This window comes from Lepus europaeus, chromosome 18 (assembly GCF_033115175.1).
Source record: "Lepus europaeus isolate LE1 chromosome 18, mLepTim1.pri, whole genome shotgun sequence".
Taxonomy (NCBI): Eukaryota; Metazoa; Chordata; class Mammalia; order Lagomorpha; family Leporidae; genus Lepus; species Lepus europaeus.
This window is the reverse complement of record NC_084844.1, coordinates 75556928-75579642: the sequence shown is the minus strand read 5'-3', so window position 1 is coordinate 75579642 and position 22715 is coordinate 75556928. Positions and strand designations below refer to the sequence as shown.

The following is a 22715-nucleotide window of genomic DNA, read 5'->3' as shown; positions in this document are numbered from 1 at the left end:
CTTTGCAGTTAAAGAATTTAGAATCCATTTTGATTATGGGTGGGCCAAGTACAACAGCTTCCAATTGTCCAAGGTTTGGACTAGATGGGTTCTGAGAAATTTTGTTAAAATAGTTATCAATAATAACTCTCAGTTTAAGCTTTTCTTACTAAATTTTCATGTTTGCTGATGTTAATATCTATGGAAAAATTGGGTCTCTGGATTGCAACCAATGAAAGCATCCAGACTAACAGTAAATAAGGTCAACAGTCAGCAGAATGGTGTCCAGCTGAACTTAAATAGCTTTTCTGGTGAGCCCCGCAGCTCACAAGGCTAATCCTCTGCCTTGTGGCACTGGCACACCGGGTTCTAGGCCCGGTTGGGGCACTGGATTCTGTCCTGGTTGCCCCTCTTCCAGGCCAGCTCTCTGCTGTGGCCAGGGAGTGCAGTGCAGGATGGCACAAGTGCTTGGGCCCTGCACCCCATGGGAGACCAGGAGAAGCACCTGGCTCCTGCCATCGGATCAGCGTGGTGCGCTGGCCGCAGCACGCCAGCCGCGGCAGCCATTGGAGGGCAAACCAACGGCAAAGGAAGACCTTTCTCTCTGTCTCTCTCTCTCACTATCCACTCTGCCTGTCAAATAATAATAATAATAATAATAATAATAATAAAATAGCTTTTCTTGTTTGGTAGAGAGGTAACCTCCTGCATTACACTGACATACTGTCATAGACAGTAGATATTGGAGCCTGTCCCTTGTGCCAAATGGAGATTGCCACATTTTGGTTCATTTTATATGTGTGAGTTTCTGTGGCCCTCATGTGCTTCTGCCTTCACTGTGAGAAGAAGTTTATAATAAACAAGAATAACAAGTAATAAACAAGAAGTTTATTACTCCCACTCAGTAGTTCCCGGGGGCTTTGATGTTAAGTCATACATAATTCGAGAAATACCAGGAATCTTCTTAATCTCAGTGACCATCTTTAACACCACCTCCACAGGGATTTCACTGCCAGGCGTTGCAGGGACACCCGTCATAAAGTCACTAGTAATAAAGGTTCGAATAACCACATATCTCTGGCATGAAGGCTGCTCCTGAAGTGGGTCCCGATCAAAATGCAGTGGTGTCAAAATCACTGGCATCTGGCTGATTTTCCCAGCATATCCAGACTCCCTGAGAATGTTATGGGCCTCAAAATCAGCCTGGCATAAAGCACTGAGCACCCCTGTTGTCAAAAAGGTGGGAGTAACATCTGTAGGAGGTTCTTTAACTGGTGGTTCTATAACTGGCCTCGGCCAGCCTGGGCCCCAGAGTGAATACCCGTGGACCAGAGCCACCCTGGCTGATTGGCAGACCCATGTGAGAAGCAGAGCCAACCCTACCAGCACAGCACTCGAGCAAAACTGTGGAAATGATCAGGCACACGTGTCCTAGTTGTCCTTAGTCACCCGGGTTGACTGTCTCGTGCAGCTGAAGTATGAAAACAGGGGACAGGGGACAGGGTGAATCAAGAAACTAATGGTCATCTTGTTGAGATCCCATCTTGCTTAGTTCACTCTGCCCATTTGGCTAGAATCTTCCCAGGTGTTCTCCCTCCCCAAAATTCCTTTGGGTTAGTACTTTATGATTTTTGGGCCCATCTTGAACACTGTCCCTGTTATTTATAGCCTTGGACTTGTTAGGTTGCAATCCCTGGCTTTACCGCTTAGCTCTGCTCATTTACAATCCCAGGTGTCTTTGTTTTGTTCATTTAGAGTCTCAAAACTCTTATCTCCTTAATATTTTTTAGGTTCCAGGCTTTTTTGATTCTCAATTGCATGTCTCTTAAATGCAACCCTTTGCTTGTATAAGGCTTACTCTCTGCACTTAATTTCAGTTGGCCTTTATGCAAAGTCTGCTTTAACAGCATGCAGGCTCAATGTTCATTAGAAACCCTTCTCCCCATCTTGTAGCCACCTGCCTTCACTTTCCATCCAAGTTCAACCTAACCTAGCTGGCTTTTTCCTACCTGTATCACCATGACCTACAGAGCTGAAAGAATGGTGATTGTAACCCACTCTGTGTTTTTGGATGGTGTATGACATAGCGTTATTGTGACCATAGCTAACATTGATGAGGTTATAGGTTCAGGTGCTACAACAGAGACCCACACAAGGGTAGGTTAAAATAAAAGAGCAATTTTTGGCTCATGTGTCAGGGAACCAGGTACTCTTCTGAATGCCACTCTCAAAAATATCTTTTTCTCCTTTTTTGTTGCCATTTCGTAGGTTTGAGTTTGGCTTTACTTTTCTCTCTAAAGTCTCAATGGTACCCCAAATATTGGATTTGACTCCTAATTTAATTGATCAGAGTGTAGGGCTGTGGACTGACATAAAGCTGTCCCATCAGTCTTCTGTACCAAAAAGCAGCCTCTTCTTTTTTTGACAGTTGAAGAAGCATCCATAGGGACCCCAAAGGGGGCATTCACGAAGATATTGCAAGCCCAGAAGAACAACACCAGCAAGGAGCTGACTATTGAGCCAGAGAACCCAGTATCAGAGAGAAACAGCGTGGACTTCCCATGCCACATGAGTGAACAGCCGGACTTCAACGATGGAAGTGACGTTATTAGTGCACTGATTTATCTATTGCCTTATTTCTCAGAGGAAAATCTACAAAATGTAGAATCAACATTATTACCATACATTAAACTGCTTTCTTCAAATGCGCAAGAGATAGATAAGTCCCTGAGCTACATGAAAACCCACATAAGAAGGCCCTCTCGTCCTTACAGAAATAAGTTGAGAAAGCTCTATTTCCTAGAGAATTTGTTGGATGAAGAAATTCAAGGAAAAATTGGTGAGGTTAAGAAGGAAAAAAGCCATGCTTATGCAGCCTATCCTGTTAGGTCCTCAATTTAACCCTCAAATCCTCCTAAAGAAATCAGAAACTGCGCCGTCACAGCAGAACAGCCTGGCAACCATGCCCAGTGTGGGGTACAGGCTGCAGAGAGTGAACAAAGTCATCAAGGGGCCAAAGGGCTTATGGAAAAGGCACCTCCAGGAGACGAGGAAGAGACTCGGGAGGAGACAGGGCACCTGGCCCTTTGCAGAGAGCATCGGGGGAAGAAGGCTTGGGAGAGCAGGCTCCAGGGAGCTGAAGGAGCTTCAAGTGGCTCAGAGGCCCAGGGAGTTACTCAGAAACTCCTTGCACACGGAGCGCTTACTCAGAAAGGAACATGAGGCTGCAGCCTCCTCTTTCCTGAAGAAACACATCCTGGGCAGGTCTTTTACAGATTCTGCTGGGACCGAGTTCAACCTAATACCGACTGTGAACCAAACCAAGGAAACACAGTGGGAATACCCCAGCGAGGGCACTGAAGCCCCCACCATGCCCGCAGGCTTCACCTACCCCGTGATGCTGTCCCAGGGGGAGCAGTTTGAAATTCAGCTGAATCAGCAGCTACAGCCCCTCATCCCCAACACTGACGTGAGAAGGCTCATTTCTCACGTCATCCACACTCTGAAAATGGACTGCTCTGAGGCCCAGGTGCAACTGCCCTGTGCCAAGCTCATCTCCAAAACAGGCATCCTGGTGAAGCTCCTCAGTGAGCAGCAGGAAGAAAAGATAGCCAAGGAAGAATGGGATACAGAGCAGTGGAGGACTGAGACCTATATCAATGAGAGTACAGAAGCCCCGAGTGGACAGAAAGAGCAGGAGTCGAGTAAGGTGAGGACAGGAGACCTGCACCTTTCCATCACTTAGGAGACCCCACACGGGAAGACCAGGGGCTCCCAGTCCAGATCTTGTCTCAGTAATGTAACTTTAGCCAAGACGGTGACACTTGGTTCCTTTAGGGAAGGAGGCAGACCTAACACACTGTAGAAGAAAATGAGTAATACCAAGATTATAATATTACAGTAGATTTTGTATGGTCTTTTAAGATCTTTTAAGCCACTCACCTGGAAGAATGGGGATCTGAATATTTAGCATTCATATTTTCTAGCGCTTTATTCTGTCTTTTTAAACTGTGCTCTTTCTTAGCTCGCAAAAGGAGCTCAAGATCATGGCTATCACAACAAGCTCATCGTGGCAATATCTGTGACGGAGTGGTCACGATGCTGGTTATCATATTCTGTCTCATTGAGGTAAGGACGACTCGTTCAGATTTCCAGAGTGCATCCTTCCTTTGTAATAGATTCGGAATCCACAGACCGAACATCAAAGCCACTTTCCACGTACCACGAGCTGACCTTCCTCTTTAGTCACCAAGACTGAGATGCACTTTATTCTTTTCCTTGAAAAGCACATTCCACAGATTTTTTAAAGGAACCCCACTCTCAGGAAATCTCTGTGCAACTGGAACCGAGATAACAAGGGACTGGACATTTGGAGAGGTTAAGTGTAAGAAAGCCAGAGTAAAGTGGTAGAAGTTCTCCAAAATTATGTCAGGGATTTGATGTACTCTTTTCTACCACTGAACTCTTTCCTCATTGCTGAAATGATGAGATTAGGAACTGTCACTGCCCTTGGGAGAATGGACGCAGCCAAAAGACAAAAGTATTATCTTACAGAAACATTAGATCTACGTAGCATCCTACTGCTCCAATGTCTAAGACTTTGTCTAAATAAGTTCAGCTGATGCACTGCAGCTGATTCCTGCATCAAGCTACTCTAAATATGTTCCCTCCATGGAGGTTGCCTGCACCCTCCCACACAGCCCAGTGTTTTCACAGTCCCACCACACAAGGCTCCCACAGTCACAAGCACCCAGCCCCCTGTCAATTCTCCCAGAGTCCGGCATCTCCTCTAGGTTGGTTGCTGGGTTCGCGGTCAGTAGCTCGAGCAGTTGTTACATATCTACAAAATGGTGCCTCTCTTGGCTAGTTACAGCATGCCAGTGCCTGTGGTCAGGGAGAGAGAAACATGAAACCCCCCTCTTTTTTTTTGCTCTAGGTTGGCAGGTACACCACCTCCACAGGGCTCCAAGCCAGACCCATGCCAGGCTTTTCGCACAGCTTTATTGCCAGTGGCTTGAGCTGCTGCAGTATGGTCTCACCTCATTCCAAAGCTGGTGCTGAGGCTCTCAGCTGCTGGGATCTCAAACTGTGCAAGTCCACACCCTCCACATAGGTCCACAGTGTCCATCCAATTTGCATGGAGTTTCCTCTACCATTTTCCCCCTAAACCTTCCCTGAGATTGCCCTCCTTCCACTTTTTTAAACTATCCACCCCTAGACTAGAGAAGCAAGCTGCCTCCTTATGCCACCATACTGAAAAATCCCTGAGATGTATGATTTTAAATAGCCCTTGTCTGGACTGTTGAAGAACAGTGAATTTTTTTCTTCATATTATTTGTTGAACATTTTACTTAGTGTAGGGTTAATCTTAGGAGTATAATGTTAACTGAAAATAGATCTTCATAAAAAATAAGAATGGAAATAGGGGGAAGAATAAGGGATGGGAGTGTGGGTGGGAGGGAGGGTAAGGTGGAAAGCACCACTATGTTCCTGAATCTGTATCCATGAAATCTGTATATCTTCAATGAAAGTTTTTTAAAAGACATGTCTAGGCTCAAGAAGTAAGTGATAACAGCACAGAGGAGATGAGAAAGAGACCAGCATGGGCAGTGCCCACCCTAACACTACACAGTTTCAGTGCAGGGCAAGCTCCTGCTCTCTAATCTTTTTTCATAAATTTAGTAGTTTTTCTCATATATTTTTCCCTAAAGGATGGCAGCTTCTTGGTTTTTGTAAAAAGTTTTCTTGGGGTTTGAGTTAAGTTGCATTGAATTTGTAGATTAATTTGAGAACTGGCTTCTTTATGCTACCCTAGAAACATGACATTTTATGGGCTTCAGAAGAGCATCCTCATCACATAAATCTTATAGAACTTTCGTTGAGTTTATTCCAAGACAGTTTATTACTTTCTATTGCTATTACAGAAGGGCTCTGTACTCCATTTTCCCTCTAGTCACTGGTGGGTCGAAACAAACAGGAGATCCACTGTACTGCTCTCCTGACTCAGCACCTAGTCACCTCCCCAGACCCACACGTTTTGTCCAACAAAATGCCAGCTGATTATCTTGGGCTTTTTGTTAGGTTGTCCACCATCTCCTATGCAAATGTTGACAGTTTTGTCTCTTCCTTTGCAGTAATTATACCCCATTTATTTTTTTATTGCACTGATTTCAGCCTTTTCAACAATGATGACTATTAGTAGTCTAATAAGTATCCTACTCCTGTTCTTGCCTTTAAAACACCATTGTTTAGGTTTCTGGGCCATACTTTCAGCAGGTTAAGGGTGTTTCCTTCTACTCCACTTTGTTTTCTTCCAGATTTTTTTTATTTTGTTTAAGGACTACAACTTCCATGTTCCCAAATTTGTATATATTAAATGCATGATGTTGCACTCCCATTCCACTTTTAAGAGGACTCATTGATGAATGGCTCTCAATAGAATGTATTAAGACCCAGAGGCATTCAAGACCAAGGACTGTGGAAGAGTGAGAACTATTAACAAGACAGAATTCCTGTCCTCAAAAAAAGTTATCTTATTGGGCAGGCAAGGCTTTTAGAGGAGGAAAGGGAAGGTAAACAATTTGGAGATAGTATCATTATGGTGAATAATGATTGCTTTTCCTTACAAAACAGATTTACTCTCATAGAGGAAGAGTAACAGAAGACATAGAAAAAGCTTCAACGTAAGTATCAGTCTGACAATTGTTACATTAGAATTTTAGAAGTAGAGGAGTACTTAGAACTCCTCTATTTAAACCTGCTCACTTTAGAATGAGGACGTTGCCAGAGGCAGAAGACTACCCATCTGAATGTTTTGCCTGATTCCAGCAAAACTGGTCCTCAGCCACGGCTGGGGAGACGGGACCCACATGGAGACATGTGCTGTCAGGGGTCCTTCTGAGACACAGCAGCTAGGGAGGGGCTTTGGCTGTGCTGTCCCTGCTGCTGGTGGGCATCTGGCCAGTCCAGAGGCCTTCCCAGAGGCTCAGAGAAGGGCTATGGAAAGTCACATCACACTGGGGGAAGGGGGAATGTCGTCCTCAAGGCTACTGGAGAGTAAAACATATGAGGTGGCTGGAAAACTTACCTTGTCAACTTACTGTTTCCAGACCCCCGCTGCCTATGCCTTTTATTCACACCTTCTCAGACCTTTTGTCTCTCCCTGTTATGGTAAGGAAATAAAAGGAGAAAGGGACAATACCTAGTCCCATAGTCACACTGCCACTGAGTATCACAGAGAGGATGGTTCCTCCCCAGTCAGGGACTTCTCCCTTGGTCATAGTGAGCTTGGGCTGTGCGCTATAATTTCTATTGCAAATCCATACCCACACACTCTGTAGACACAAACAGTTGCTAAAACAATGCACTCTCTTTCTGTTTTAATCATATTCAAAAAGGGTACCTTGTATTTCCACGCTGGTTTTGTACTTTAAAGTGGTTTCACAACTCCATCTTCCATCAGTGACAAACACCCTGCAGTGAGAAAAATCTATGAGCTGGGTAACGTTGCTATTGGACGCGGGCATTGCTTCATAGGATTCAATTTATAGGGGACTAGAGCAGCTATGGAAACACAGCATGTTGTCCATACACCCCAGTGAATGATGCTTGTGAGGCTCAATCCTAAAGGGGCAGGTGTCAAATGCCTCTGGGGAGAGAAAATACTTCTGCCCAGGGTGGTGGTGCAGTGTGTCCACTGCACAAGCATACTTGGCTAAGAAAGGCACTGGGACTGATGACAGACAAAAGTCTCCCCAGAGACACTGCAGGTCTGTGCGGACAGAGGGCTCCTGGAAGCCCAGCGCCCTGGGAATTGTGTCTGAGACCCCGGCTTGTAGTGACTGCTCACTGCAGTGATGGCTGAGGTGCATGTGTCATCCCAGGAAGACCGGAGATGCACACTGTGAGAAGTGAACAATGGCACTAGTCTCTAATGGTCTTGTGTGTGTTTTTCCCCAAGGAGCTTTTACGAATGAGAGCCTAAAAAGTGTTCGGAAGATGAGACTCAGGTAAATGGGAGGAGGCTGCAGTGTGTGGCCAGAGACAGCAGGGAAAATGCACAATTCACATGTCTTTTTCTCTTTCCTAGGGCTTTTTCCAGCTGAGGTGGCCACTCTGGCTGAGGCGTCTGCTCAGTCCTTTCGGTGGCACACGTAAGAAAGCCAAGGACTTGCCCCTGTACAAGGAGCCTTCCATAAAGGAAGAGCTTTTCGACAAGGATGCAGGGTACGTGACAGGGCCACTTCACCGTACCGAGCTTGGGGAGGCGGGGAGAGAGGCAGGAGGGGAAGCCTTGCTCTGCTCTCTTCTCACAGGGAGCTCAGCGAGGGCCCCGCTGAGAAGATGCCACCTCCAGAGTCCTTGGCAGAAGGTGAAGAGAGCGAAGCCCCCGAGGAAAACATGGAGTGACCCGCCTCTGTCACCTGCAAGTCCTATTTTCTGATATTGGCACCTCAGTGGTGCTTATAAAATACTTATTTTCTTACATTCATGGGTGTGATATTCATAAGCAATTCGAGCCAGGTGGTGAGAAATTAAAATGTTGTCAAATATTTACTATATGCAGTAACAGAGGCCACAGGCAAGAAAAGCAGGACCACTTCTAGAAGCCTTGGAGGGAGTCAAGCCCTCCACAGGGGCACAGCACCAGCAAGAACTCTCACCTCTCTTCCTCCATGAAATAGAGGAGTATTGAGAACTCATCTATTTAAACCTGTCAGTCTCCAAGAACCCAAAAACTCATCCTCAAGGCACAGACTTTTAAATCAAATACCAGGTGTTCTGGTGCTTTCTCTCCCCTGGATCACTGAGAACCAGTCAACAGAGGGGGACTAGACCTCCGGCTCACAGAGGACCCACTTCCTCTGGTCGGTCTCGGAGGGTCTTGGGGTGGTCAGAATATTTGGATCATAATACCTCCCAAGTCACTGTCCAAAGTTCGTCACTGGGATTGAGAAACACTTCAGCAAGCAACCAATATTCCTGAGACAAAATGGTACTAATAACAATGTGCAGAGGCTGGCGCTGTGGCATAGCGGGTAAAGCTGCCACCTGCAGTGCTGGCCTCCCATATGGGAGCTGGTTCAAGGCCCAGCTGCTCCACTTCTGATCGAGCTCTCTGCTATGGCCTGGGAAAGCAGTGCAACATGGTCCAAGTCATTGGGCCCCTGATCCCATGTGGGAGACCCAGAAGAAGCTCCTGGCTCCTGGCTTTGGATCAACTCAGCTCGGGCCATTGCAGCCAACTGGGGAGTGAACCAGTTGATGGAAAACCTCTCTCTCTCTCTCCCTCCCTCCCTCCCTCCCTCCCTCTCTCTCTCTCTCTCTCTCTCTCTCTGCCTTTAAAATAAATAAATAAATCTTTTTAAAACAAAAACCATTGGGCTGTGGCAGCAGCCACTGCCATTCAGGATTTTCCTACATTTTGCCAGGCTCTATGTCAAGCATTTTAAATTTTTGTATCACGTATCCCAGCAATCCATGGGAGCAAATGCCTTTAACATTATTTGACAGATAAAGAAACAGGGCTCAAGGCATGGCAGTGACCTGCCCAAAGTCACACATCCAAAACTGCTAGTATTTTTTTTAAAGATTTATTTATTTGAAAGTTTAGAGTTATGAGCTTCCTGTACTAGGATGTCTCTGTCCTTCTCCAAACCTGGGAAATTTTCTGTTAGTATCTCACTAAAAAGGCCTTCTAATCCTTTCTCCCTTTCCATGCCTTCAGGAACTCCTAGAACCCGAATGTTGGGTTTTTTAATAGTATCCTGTAGATTCCTGACAGTATTTTTTAGATTTCTGATTTCTTCTTCTTTTCTTTGATTTGACTGTTTCCTTTCCTGTTCTCTGTCTTCTAATTCCGATATTCTCTCTTCTGCTTCACCCATTCTGTTTTTAAGGCTCTCTAATGTGTTTGCCATTTGATCTATTGAGTTCTTCATTTCATTGTGGTTTTTTGTCACTATCACTGTTTCATGTTCTACTAGTTGTTTCATTTCATTTTGATTCCTCCTTAATATTTCATTTTCTATCTTGTCCATTAAGGATTTCTGTAGTTCAAGAATTTGTTTTTGAGAACTTCTTAATGTTCTTATCAATTTTTTGAGATCTGCTTCTTGCATTTCCTCTATCTCTTCATCTTCATAATCTTGCATTGGCGTGTCTTGTTCATTTGGGGGCGTCATAGTGTCTTCCTTGCTCTTATTACCTCGGCTTCTATGTTTGTTTTTTGGCATGTTGGAGATAATTTATGTTTTTTTTTTTTTTTTTGCTCTGGTGTTTTTTTTTTCTCGTTATACTATGCCTCTAAGTGAGCTGTCTGCTTTGTTGGATCCTTAGAGGCTGTGATGGGTGTGGCCAGAGAGCTATGCTTGATTCTTCAGGTTTAAGCCTTGCAAAGACCGACTCTCCCAGATTGTTCACTCCCTTGCTCCTTGCTGGATCGCTCTCTCTCTCTCTTTTTTTGACTCAGTTGGGAGTGGAATTGAGGGTAGTTGAAATCTGGCCTCTGTGAGTATTCGTTTGATCTACCCCTGGGACCACACAAAGAGTTTATGCAGCCCTCAATGTGTTCTGTTTTGCTAAAGTTACTGAGTTTGGCTGTGCTTTACATATGTAAAATGGCGGTGCTCTTTGTTTTGCTTGGTGAGTGAAGGGAGAGGCCTCTGTTTCCCCCCCCTCCCCAATGTCTCAGGTTTCTGAGGTCTTTGTCTTACCCTCCGTTGGGTCCCGCGCTGGCGAGATTCTGTGGCTCGTCTCCCGCAGCTCGGCTCGTCTCCCGCGGTTGGTTTTACATGCGGTGGGCTCCCTGTAGGTCCTCTGTGCCACATCCACTAGATCCGGAAGCATTTCCCCTGCAGTTTTTTTCTTGAGTCTTTTCCTGAGGCTACAGTAATTCCACTTTTATGAAACTTTATTTTCCCAAACTAAGGCACACGTCCTCACTATCCGCCATCTTGGCTCTCCCCCCCTGCTCTACTTCTGATCCAGCTCTCTACTATGTCCTGGGAAAGCAGTAGAAGGTGGCCCAAGTCCTTGGGCCCCTGCATCTGCGTGGGAGATCTGGAAGTATCTCCTGGCTCCTGGCTTCAGGTCAGCACAGCTCCCACCATTGTGGCCAGTTTGGGAGTGAACCATCGATGGAAGGTCTCTCTCTCTCTCTCTCTCTCTCTCTCTCTCTCTCTCTCTCTTTCTCTCTCTGCCTTTCCTTTGCTCTTTTTGTAACTCTGACTTTCAATAAATAAATAAATCTTTAAAAAAACGATAGAATGCACAAAAAGGCGAAGTTGCCCTCCTTCAGCTCTTGTTCACCAGGGAACAAAGAGCTGCACAGACAATTTCTCACAAAGTTCCTAAGTAGTTGTATCACTTATTAACAGCATGAACTAAGTAACCAAGTTACTCAGTTTAATCTCCCTCATCCACACAATAGGGGTCATCATTTCTAAATGGCAAGAGTTGTTGGGAAGATGGAAGCACCTGTATAATCATGTACCATTTTCCAAGCACTGTTGTGCGGTCGTCATGTTATCTCACTTGTGTAAGTACTTAGTATAGTGCCTAAAATGTAATAACCTAATAAAAGGAGGAATTAAAGATGTATATGGTGGGGGCCAGTGCTGTGGTGTAGCGGGTAAAGGTACTGCCTGCATTGCCAGCATCCCATATGGGATGTTGGTTTGAGTCCCCATTCCTCCACTTCTGATCCAGCTCTCTGCTATGCCCTGGAAAATCAGTGGAAGATGGCCCAAGTCCTTGGACCCCTGCACCCATGTGGGAGACCTGGAATAAGCTCCTGGCTCCTGGCATTGGATCAGCTAGCTCAGCTCCAGTTATTCTGGCCACTTGGGGAGTAAACCAGTGGATGGAAGACCCCCTTATCACCTCTCTGTAATGCCTTCCTTCCTTCCTTCCTTCCTTCCTTCCTTGATTTATTTATTTGAAGGTCAGAGTTACACAGAGAGAGAAGAGGTAGAGAGAGGGAGAGAGGTGCAGGGGCCCAAGGACTTGGGCCATCTTCCACTGCTTTCCCAGGCCATAGCAGAGAGCTGGATGGGAAGTGGAGCATCCAGGTCTCAAACCGGCACCCATATGGGATGCTGGTGCTTCAGGCCAGGCATTAACCTGCTGTGCCACAGCACCAGCCTTGCCTCTGAATTTCAAATAAATGAATAAATCTTAAAGAAAAAAGTAAAAGAAAAAAAAACTAAAGCCAATGAAGAGAATACTTTAAGAAAAGCGTATGGAGCAGAGGAAGAATTACCTTAAGAGAAAAGAAGATCTCTTGCTACACAGATGAGAATATGGTGCAGATGAAAAGACTATGAGAAGAAAAGTGTAATAGTTGCAGGAAGTGACAATGTGAAAACTTGTGAACCTTTACAAAATACCCTAAAGGGCAGGCCTGAGTTGTTCTCTTCATCTGTAAGGTTTATGCCTCTCTCTGAGTTTGGGGAGATGCTGTTTGGATTCCAGGACACACCACAGAGGGATGACCGTGCCAGCAGTGTGCAAATGCAGGTGCATCCACAGCTTGCCTGAAGGAAGCGATGCCCATGGCTGACCTTCAGTGTACGACCACACCCAGCTCACCTACCGTGTCAACAGTGGGGCGAATACCCGAGGAGGGAGAAAGCCTGGACTCTCCTCCTAGTTACCCACAGTGCTTGTGAGTAACAGATGAGTGAGCATGTGGATGTGCTCTGTCTGGATAAGGCCGCAGCTCTCTACACCCTAGAGTCCTTCCATTACTAAACTATGAAACTTGTATTGTGAGAACCAATGAAGTGCCTAAAACAATTTTTAGAAAGAAGCCATTGGGTTAAGACTTAATGTACATGAATGAAGCAGAAGAAATAAAGTGTACTTAATGTTTAGAATTATCAATTACTGCTGATTTTCCATAATATATTTCATTTCTGATTTCAGCTGAAAGATTTGATGAGTATTACTGTTCATAGAGTGTTATGTCACTGGTAAGCTCTTGGCATGTCTTTGAGGTAGATTTCATATTCACAATAGACTGATCCTACCACACTGCTGTTGTTACACAGAGGCTTCATTCAGAAGACTATTTACTGGACTGCCTGTAGTACGTGCAAACTAAGGGTGAATGCGGATTTTGCTGAGCCTGAGCCTTACCTAATTTGGGGAATCCCTTATAATGAAACATGCAAAATTATGAATATAAAAATTGCTCCAGCCCCTCCCAGGACCTTGGAAGGGGCACGTGCAAGCGTAAAGCCTTGAAGCTTAGGCTGCAGTTCATGATGAATCCAGCTCAGCTGGAACTCTTTTCTGGACTCTGTAATGCAGTGAACAGGATTGTTTTCACTTTAAAAACCCTAGTCTTTGGTCATAAGATTACTGGTGTCTTCCTGGGGCAACATGCCTTTGAGAAGAGAGGCAGTAGGCTTTCATCTCAGGATAGCAAAAGTTTCCTTGAAGCAGATTAGCTTTGTCTAATAAAAGAATATGTTCCCAAATAAAGAAGACCAGCTCCCAACACACACATGGTGTATTACAGCCATTATGCCCATTTTTGAAGTAACCATGAGTTAGATATGTTCAGATTGCATGATAAGAGTAGTTTCCAATACCAGCTAGCTCTGGGTTTTGCATCACCATGAAGCAAATGCTTTTTTTCTTTTGCTTAAGATGGACACAGAATCTTGAGATAAATGAACCAGTGCCTCATCCACTGTGCGCCATCCCTAACTCTGTGCTCCTACTTTTTCAACTCCTCTCTTGCCTTGCTGTGAAGATGCTAGCATGGCTGTCACTCATTTTCCCATCAATGTCCAACTTCCCCCTACTGGCATGAAAGTCTCTTGGAGACAAAACTTCTGTCCCATTCCAATTTGTACCCCCAGCACTTAATACAGCACTTGGCACTCAGTGGGCCTGGCACTCAGTGAATATTCTTAAATGAATTCATTACTTTTCATCCACTGTGATTCCACAGATTTTCTCCATGTGTTGTCTACAGAAAACTGTACTGGAACTCAGCCCCTTAGGAGGGAATCTAACGCAATGACATATGTTGAGGCCATTTTTACTGATGCTACCAAAACCACTTGGTGTGGGGGCTCCAGGAACCAGCTCCCCGGTGTGTGGGTGAAGGAAAAACAGACTCTCAGTGTTCTTCCTCAAGATCTGCAGGCACTGTTGGTCCATCCCCAACACATCCTAAAACCTTCCATCATAACCAAAATGTATTGTGTTTGACTGGGATTCTGAAGCACAGAACAGGTGGGTAGTCTTTCAACGTCAGGTTTAGTGGAGAATCTTTATCTTGAATCTAAAATTCCCTCAGGCCATTGAACATCACAGAATTATAGAGCTGAAAGGGAATAAAACTCACTTTCTATTGCAGTTTAGTCAGGACAGAACATGTGGGATTAGGCTAGAGCAGTGCTTTTTCTTATTTTTTATACTACAATTTAACATATACACCACCCCCTTCCTATTTCAAAGGTTCTTAGTATCCACAGATAATTTATAAATTGAGAGCTAAATACATTTCAGAAAAAGCTCATGATCTGGGTGATGGGGAGAGACGTGCCCTTTGCTGGGTCCCAGGAATTATTTTTGCATTATGATTTAAAAGCAGGTAACCCTGAGAAAGCACAAGAATGTTTTTCTCCCAGAGTACTTGGTGTTAGATTTTGAAAAAAAAATGAATGGAAATGAAGACCTTCTTTGCAGAGTTTATAATACATGGCTTAATACCCAGATAACCATAACTGTATACAATTTCTACACATAAATGGTTTTTAAATATATATTCATCATCTATTTCACTTACACATTGTTGAAAAACTGCATTCCATTCCATGCCTGAAATGTCCCAAAGCTCAGTTCTGTCAGTAAATTGCAACCAAGATTTCTGCAAAGAAGGACATAAGGCAAAGAAGATGAAGAAGAAAAAAAGATATATTTTAAGAATACTCTTCTTTCAGGAGTGATTCTAATTTTTATAGATGAAACAATACTTCTGCATTTTATCTACACACTAAAGAATTTACTGGTACTGGAAGATTTGGCTTCTGAATTATACTTGCACATTTATATTAAATTGCATCATATCATTTTCATATTACATGACATACTTGTACTGTGTGATCTTTATTTCTCTGGAACAGAGTTTCACAACTTGAATGCTATTGACATTTTGGACTCGATAATGCTTTTCTTATGGAGGTTGTTATGTCCATAGTAGGTGGCTTAACAGCAGGTTGGCCTTGGCCCACTGGGTGCCAACAGCACGTGCAGGGCTGCAAAATGTTACCTAAATGCAAACTCCTGTTGGCTGAGAAGCACTGCTCTGCGGGATTCACTTTGACCTTTGTATCTGATAGTATTTTTGCTAGAGAGGAAAAGGACCTGTTACAGAATTTTAGTAACCTTCTACTACAAATGTAAAGTGGAATCTTAACCCTATTTCAAGGTGAACAGTGAATATTTATTAAAATTCCAAATGTGATGAAATTGTAACTTACATAGACTGCAAAAAAGGGAGTGACTCAAATGCACGTCTTTCGATAGACTCTACTTTATGGCAGGATAAATCTCTAGGAAAGGAAAACATTCCCTGGTTAGCTATTACCTATATAGTCAGTGGGGATAATAAAATTTGCATATGATAATGTCTGATATTCAGTTTTTACCTAAACTGTAAAGCTTTGGTCTTGTATTTGACCTTCTGGAGATACTAACCCTTCTTGCAACCTCTCCTAATAGTCTCACTGTTAGAACCTTCATAAATGACATACACAACTATAGATCTTGATAGATTGTGGTGGTAAACTTCCCTGGGAGTAGAAGAATTGATTAGATGAACGTTCATAGTCTTCATCCATTTGAAACAAGGAGCAAAGCTGTCATCTCCATTTTTAATGTCTAATATTCAAAAGAACACTCACATTTTCACACCTTCCCTGGTTTAGTCCTATTTTTTTTCATTTTCAATTCTCTTTATATACAGAAGATCAGTTTAGTATATATTAAGTAAAGATTTCAACAGTTTGCCCCCACATAGCAACACAAAGTGAAAAAATACTGTTGGAGTACTAGTTATAGTATTAAATAACAGTGTACAGCACATTAAAGACAGAGATCTTACATGATATTTTTTAAAAAATTGATTATTTTTCTATGCAATTTCCAATTTAACACCAGGTTGTTTTTTTTTCCATTTTCAATTATCTTTATATACAGACAATCTATTCAGTATATACTAAGTAAAGATTTCATCAGCTTGCACCCACACAGAAACACAAAGTGTAAAAATACTATTTTAGTACTAGTTATAGCATCACTTCACATTGGACCATAAATTAAGGACAGATCCCACATGAGAAGTAAGTACACAGTGACTCCTGTGGCTGACTTAACAATTTGACACTCTTGTTTATGGCGTCCGTAATCTCCCTAGGCTCTAGTCATGAGTTGCCAAGGCTATGGAAGCCTTTAGGGTTCGCTGACTTTGATCTTATTCTGACAGGGTCATAGTCAAAGTGGAAGTTCTCTCCTCCCTTCAGAGAAAGGTACCTCCTTCTTTGATGGCCCCATTCTTTCCACTAGGAACTCACTCGCAGAGATCTTTCATTTAGGTCTTCTTCTTCTTCTTCTTCTTCTTCTTCTTCTTCTTCTTCTTCTTCTTCTTCTTCTTCTTCTTCTTCTTCTTCTTCTTCTTCTTCTTCTTCTTCTTCTTTTGTTTTGCCACAGTGTCTTGGCTTTTTATGCCTAAAATACTCTCATGGGCTCTTCAGCCAGATCCGAATGCCTTAAGGGCTGATTCTGAGGCCAGAGTGCTATTTAAGACATCTGCCATTCTATGAGTCTGCTGTGTATCCCGCTTCCCATGTTGGATCGTTTTTTCCCTTTTTGATTCTATCAGTTAGTATTAGCAGACACTAGAGTTGTTTGTGTGATCCCTTTGACTCTTAGACCTATCAGTGTGATCAATTGTGAACTGAAACTGATCACTTGGACTAGTGAGATGGCATTGGTACATGCCACCTTGATGGGATTGTATTGGAATCCCCTGGTACGTTTCTAACTCCATCATTTGGTTCAAGTCCGATTGAGCATGTCCCCAATTGTACATCTCCTCCCTCTCTTTTTCCCACTCTCATATTTAACTGGGATCACTTTTAAGTTAAAATTTAAACACCTAAGAATAATTGTGTGTTAATTACTTAGTCCCATTTTTCTAACTTCATTCAATACCAGAAAAAAAGATGCCCTTTCAAACCATTTGAAAGGAAATTGGTGCTCTAATTAATTCATGATTTTGAACTGATTCAGAATTACACTTTCTGTCATACTAAAGGAAATTTATTTGTTACTTGTTGCTTGATATTCCATGAAAGCCATGATAGCCCTGGCAACTCATGACTAGAGCCTAGGGAGATTACTGACGCCATGAACAGGAGTGTCAAATTGTTAACTCAGCAACAGGAGTCACTGTGTACTTACATCCCATGCGGGATCTGTCCTTAATGTGTTGTCTAATGTGCAGTGATGCTATAACTAGTACTGAAACAGTATTTTTACACTTTGTGTTTCTGCGTGGGTAAAAACTGATGAGATCTTTACTAATTATATACTGAATCGATCTCCTGTATATAAAGATAATTGGAAATGAAAAAAAAAACCTGGTGTTAAATTGGAAATGGCATAGAAAATTAATTAATTTTTTTAAAAAAATAATATGTAGGATCTCTGCCTTTAATGTGCTGTACACTCTTATTTAATGCTATAACTAGTACTCCAACAGTATTTTTTTTTCACTTTGTGTTGCTATATGGGGGCAAACTGTTGAAATCGTTACCTAATTTATACTAAACTGATCTTTTGTATATAAAGAGAATTGAAAATGAATCATGATGTGATTGGAAGGGGAGAGGAAGCGGGAAAAGGGAGGGTTGTGGGTGGGAGGGAAGTTTTGGGAGGGGGAAGCCATTGTAACCCATAAGCTGTACTTTGGAAATTTATATTCATTAAATAAAAGTTTAATAAAAAAAAGAAAGTTTAGAGTTACACAGAAAGAGGAGAGGCAGAGAGAGAGAGAGAGAGAGAGAGAGAGAGAGAGGTCTTTCATCACTCCCCAATTGGCCTCAATGCCTGGAGCTATGCCAATCTGAAGCCAGGAACCAGGAGAAAAGTTAGGATTTTAACCCAGGGCTGTTAGACTCCAAAGCCTCTGGGACCTGGCTGCAGGGCACAGGGATAGAGAAAAAGAACAACCAGGGCCAGTGCTGTGGCATAGTAGGCTAAGCCTCCATCTGTGGTGCTGGCATCCCATATGGGTGCTGGTTCTAGTCCCAGCTGCTCCTCTTTCAATCCAGCTCTCTGCTATGGCCTGGGAAAGCAGTAGAAGATGGTCCAAGATGTCTCTGCACCCATGTGAGAGACCCGGAAAAAGCTCCTGACTGCTCACTCCTGGCTTTGGACTGGCCCAGCTCCAACCTTTGCAGCCATTTGGGGAGTAAGCCAGAGGATGGAAGAGCTCTCTCTCTCTTTCTCTCCCTCGCTCTGTGACTTTGTCAAATAAATAATCTTTAAAAAAAGAAGAAGAAAAAGAAAGAAAGGAACAACCAGGGTTGCCACCAAAGTGGTGACAGCAGTAATGATCACACTGATGGGAAAAGACGGTGGCTGCTACTGTTCACTGAGCACCAGCTAGGCACAGGTACAGTACTAGGCAGTAGGGTCACAGAAATGCCCCCACGCTGGTCACATTTTATAACTGGGGGAGGGGGATGTTGATATGAATGCGAGTGTTGGATATAAACAGGGAGAAATCACAATAGAGACTTTTGGGCTTCCTGGAGTCTGGATGGGGATTCCAGACAGCTGCAGGTTCCTATTTTGGCTTACTTACAGCATTTACAACATGGTACACAATGTGAGGCTTAGATAATGTTTTTATGTAATACAGTCTCAAATTGAGTAAATCTTATTAGTCTCAATAATAAAAAATAAGCCCACCATATTTTTAATATAATAGCTTTTTCAATGTCATCAACATTACTTTTTTATTTACATATTACTTGATAATCTGAAGAACACACTTGAAGATAAATGGAAGAACACATATGAGGGTATACTACCTGTATTATTTTTACTAAAGTTCCCATAATAAAGCAACTTAAAGCAGACATTGCTTTTCTCACAGTTCTGGAGGCCAGAAGTCTGAGAACAAGATGCTGGTAGCATTTGGTTTCTTCTAAGCACTCTCTCCTCGATTTGGCTATTTTTTTTTTTAACCGGCAGAGTGGACAGTGAGAGAGAGAGACAGAGAGAAAGGTCTTCCTTTACCATTGGTTCACTCTCCAATGGCCACTGCAGCCAGCGCACTGTGCTGATCCGAAGCCAGGAGCCAGGTGCTTCTCCTGGTCTCTCATGTGGGTGCAGGTCCCAAGCACTTGGGCCATCCTCCACTGCATTCCCGGGCCACAGCAGAGAGCTGGACTGGAAGAGGAGCAACCGGGACAGAACCCGGTGTGCTGGCACCGCAGGTGGATGATTAACATACTGAGGCGCAGCTCTGGCGTTCAATTTGGCTATTGTTATTCATAAACAAAAACTCCCAAGAGTGAGAGTCTGCTTTGCCCAGCTTGTCCTGGATTGCTCAGTTTGTATCCTACCCTAGAGCCTGGCCAGCTGTTGATGACCTGTCATCACCCCTAGGGTCAGGTGCACACTGCTGGCTGTAACCGGGAAGGGAAAATGGGAACCCACAGCCAGGGGGCACAAAACCTGCTTCTACCTCCACCTTACTGACAGGCAAACTTGAGCTCAGAAGACCAATGCCACTACATCAATGAAGTTCTCACAGATTCCTATGAAACCTGCCAGAGAGAAATGAAGCACTTTTAAAAAGATGGTGAAAAGAGGCAGCAGATGACTAGGGAAAGGGGATACAGAAAAGAAATGCAGTGGTTCAGAGGAGGAGATAGGTGGCCAGGGCAGTGTGAGAAAGAGGAACTTGTGCTGGGGAGGGAGCTGACTGGGGCAGGGTCCCTTTACTCATGGGGCTCCTACACTGAGAAGAAAGACAACCATCTGAATCCATGTTTTGTTGCACATGACGATAGCTCAGTATCAACAAGTAGTCAGGCTCCAGGTTGAGTGGAAAGGGATGCAGGTGTGGAAGGAGTAAAGTAGCTGGGAAAGAAAGGCATTGTTTTAGCTGCCAGGAGGAAGCAAAGGGACTCTAAACAGAGGACGGCACATGGGCAGAGAAGCATCAAACTGTGTGAGTCTTCTAGAACATGGAGTGCAAGGAGTAGAAGACAGTTCATGAAGCTGTACATGTGACAGAGAACCATACCTGGTCATTAACTTGGCCAAACAAGATGAACTACTGACAGTTTTAAGCAGAGAGATGTGACCAAGCTTCAGTCTTACAAGAGTGCTGATAGCCTAGAAATGGAGAGAGCGAGAGATCAACTGGGAGGTCCAGACTCAGCAGCAACCTTGGGGATTGGGTATCTAACAGGTTGGGCAATGCAGCAGGGCTTGGATTCCCCTTTCAGCTTGTTGGCAGACAAATAGCTCAAGACACATGAGCACAATGGGAAAACAGGCTCCCCCTTTCTAGTGAGTCAGTTTCTACCATCAGACAGTTTCCATTGATGATGGCATATGTGCCCTCTGCCTCGCCACCTCTTTAAACATGTAGTACATTCCAGGGCAGGTCTCCTCTATAGAACTCTATCCATGGCAGACACAGGCAAGCTAAGTCCAGCCTAACGCACCTTTGAAAACCTGAGAGACTGAGTCTGCTCTTGAATCGCTCTGGTTGTACATCTTCCCCCAAAACTCTAATTCCTCCCTGCTCAATGTGATGTTAGCATCCCCTTTATGGGACAGGGAGTCAAGGAATTTTATACCTAGGAAAACCTATGAGTTTGTAGGCACGGCATGTCTTGTGGTAGTGAGGAGACTTAGAGCCTAGGGCCAAAGTCCCCAACCATGATCTAGTCATCATGAATTAATACACCATCTCAGAGGCTTGTCTCAAGTCTGTCTGCCTTAACCCTGTGTCAGACAGTTATGGTTTATCTGATGCTCTGTAAGAACAATATAAATTTACCACTCAGATTTTCTCCAAGTCAAGAATTCAGGGGTAGCTTTGGCACCTCTGGCTCTGGGTCACTCAAAATGTTAAGCTATTAGCCAGAGCTGCAGGCATCAGAGAGCTTAACTGAGGCTGGCGGATCTACCTCCCAAGTGGTTCACCCACTCATCTTCAGGGGAAGTTGGTGCCGGCCATTGGAGGGATGCCTCAGTGTCTCCCATTAGGGGGCCTGTCCACATGCTATTTGGTGACGTGTCCTCACACCATGATGACTGGCTCCTTTTGGAAGGAGTGTTCTGAGGACAAAGAGATGGATGATACTTTTTATGAACTAGCCTCAGAAGTACAGGGCATTATCTCCACCAATAGTATGGTCAAGAAGTCAATGATTCGATCTCTTGAAGAGAGAAGGGTTAAAGAATTTGGAAATATATAGTAAAACCTCTTGCACATAGGGTAAAAAAAAACAATTTTTCCCACTATTACTCTCACTCTTCAGTACTTCACTTCAGACCCCTGCTGGGGGGGGGGGTGGCCAGTTCCCACACTAAGCAGTTCTGCAATTCTCTGTGAATGCCAAGTAGGCATTCCATAATTCCATTCTATTATGACGCAGCTAGTGTCAGGTCACACAAGCACAGGCTGACCTTACTTCAGGTGCCAATCAAAAATCCAGTCTGCCACCTGTGCTTCTGACTGGGTAGCTGTAAATCCGGATTCCTGTGACATCCCTCTTTGGGTACAATCACATGCTAGAATCCAGAAAAATAATCACTTAGTCTTGCCAACTGATCAGAAAGGATGATGTAAAGGATGTAAAGGAGCAGCCAGATGAAGACACACATCCGCATGGTCTGGAAGGCTCCCATGGAGTCAGGGGGATCCACCCTCCCAACACATGGACGTATGCCTCCACCTGGAGGATCCCCTATGCCAGCTGTCCTGAGTCAATCTCCAAGACACAGGCACCTACTTTAACAAGGCTCTGTGTGCTCTCTACACTCCTGAGGTGTTATAGGGAAGGCCGGGAGAAAAAGCAGAGGCCCTCTGGCTACTTCAAGGCTAGAGGTCAGCAGGGAGATGAGGGTGGGAAAGACAGAGCAGGGTGAGGAGGACTGGTGTCTGGCAAAGTCTGGAAGGCAAAATGTTAACATTGCTTTGCAGCTTCCCACCCTGAAAGCCAGGGCCTCCCACCTCCAGGGCAACAGGCGCCACTGGCTGTGGCTCCCGACATCCTGGTGGGATTGGGATGCTGCAGAAACTTGGAGAATGCAGGAGGGAGCAGCACCCCATTCAAGAAGAGGAAGATGCCCAAGGATGGAACAGAAGTGGAAACAGGGCTTCAAGTTGAAGCTTTAAGTGTTGGCGGGTACTGCTGGAAAGAGGGTTTGCCCCACGCTGTAGATGTGTGGGCTTGCAGGCTGGTAGGAAATGAAGAGTACGAAATCTGCATGTGGATGAGAGCCACCCCCCCAAGGAAGGAAGAGCAATAAAAGGTACCTGGGTCCCTGACACATGAGCCAAAAATTGCTCTTTTATTTTAACCTACCCTTGTGTGGGTCTCTGTTGTAGCACCTGAACCTATAACCTCATCAATGTTAGCTATGGTCACAATAACGCTATGTCATACACCATCCAAAAACAC

General features: G+C 44.1%; 1 protein-coding gene across 1 annotated transcript; it reads left to right on the top strand.

Moving 5' to 3' along the window:
- Nucleotides 1–211: 211 nt before the first annotated feature.
- Nucleotides 212–21506, top strand: LOC133747048 (leucine-rich repeat-containing protein 37A-like). Its single transcript, XM_062175179.1, is given in 8 exon segments — nucleotides 212–290; nucleotides 2408–2640; nucleotides 3395–3688; nucleotides 4004–4064; nucleotides 4067–4107; nucleotides 6613–6662; nucleotides 18333–18387; nucleotides 21360–21506. Coding segments are annotated over 8 exon segments (960 nt in total).
- The last annotated feature ends 1209 nt before the right edge of the window (nucleotides 21507–22715 follow it).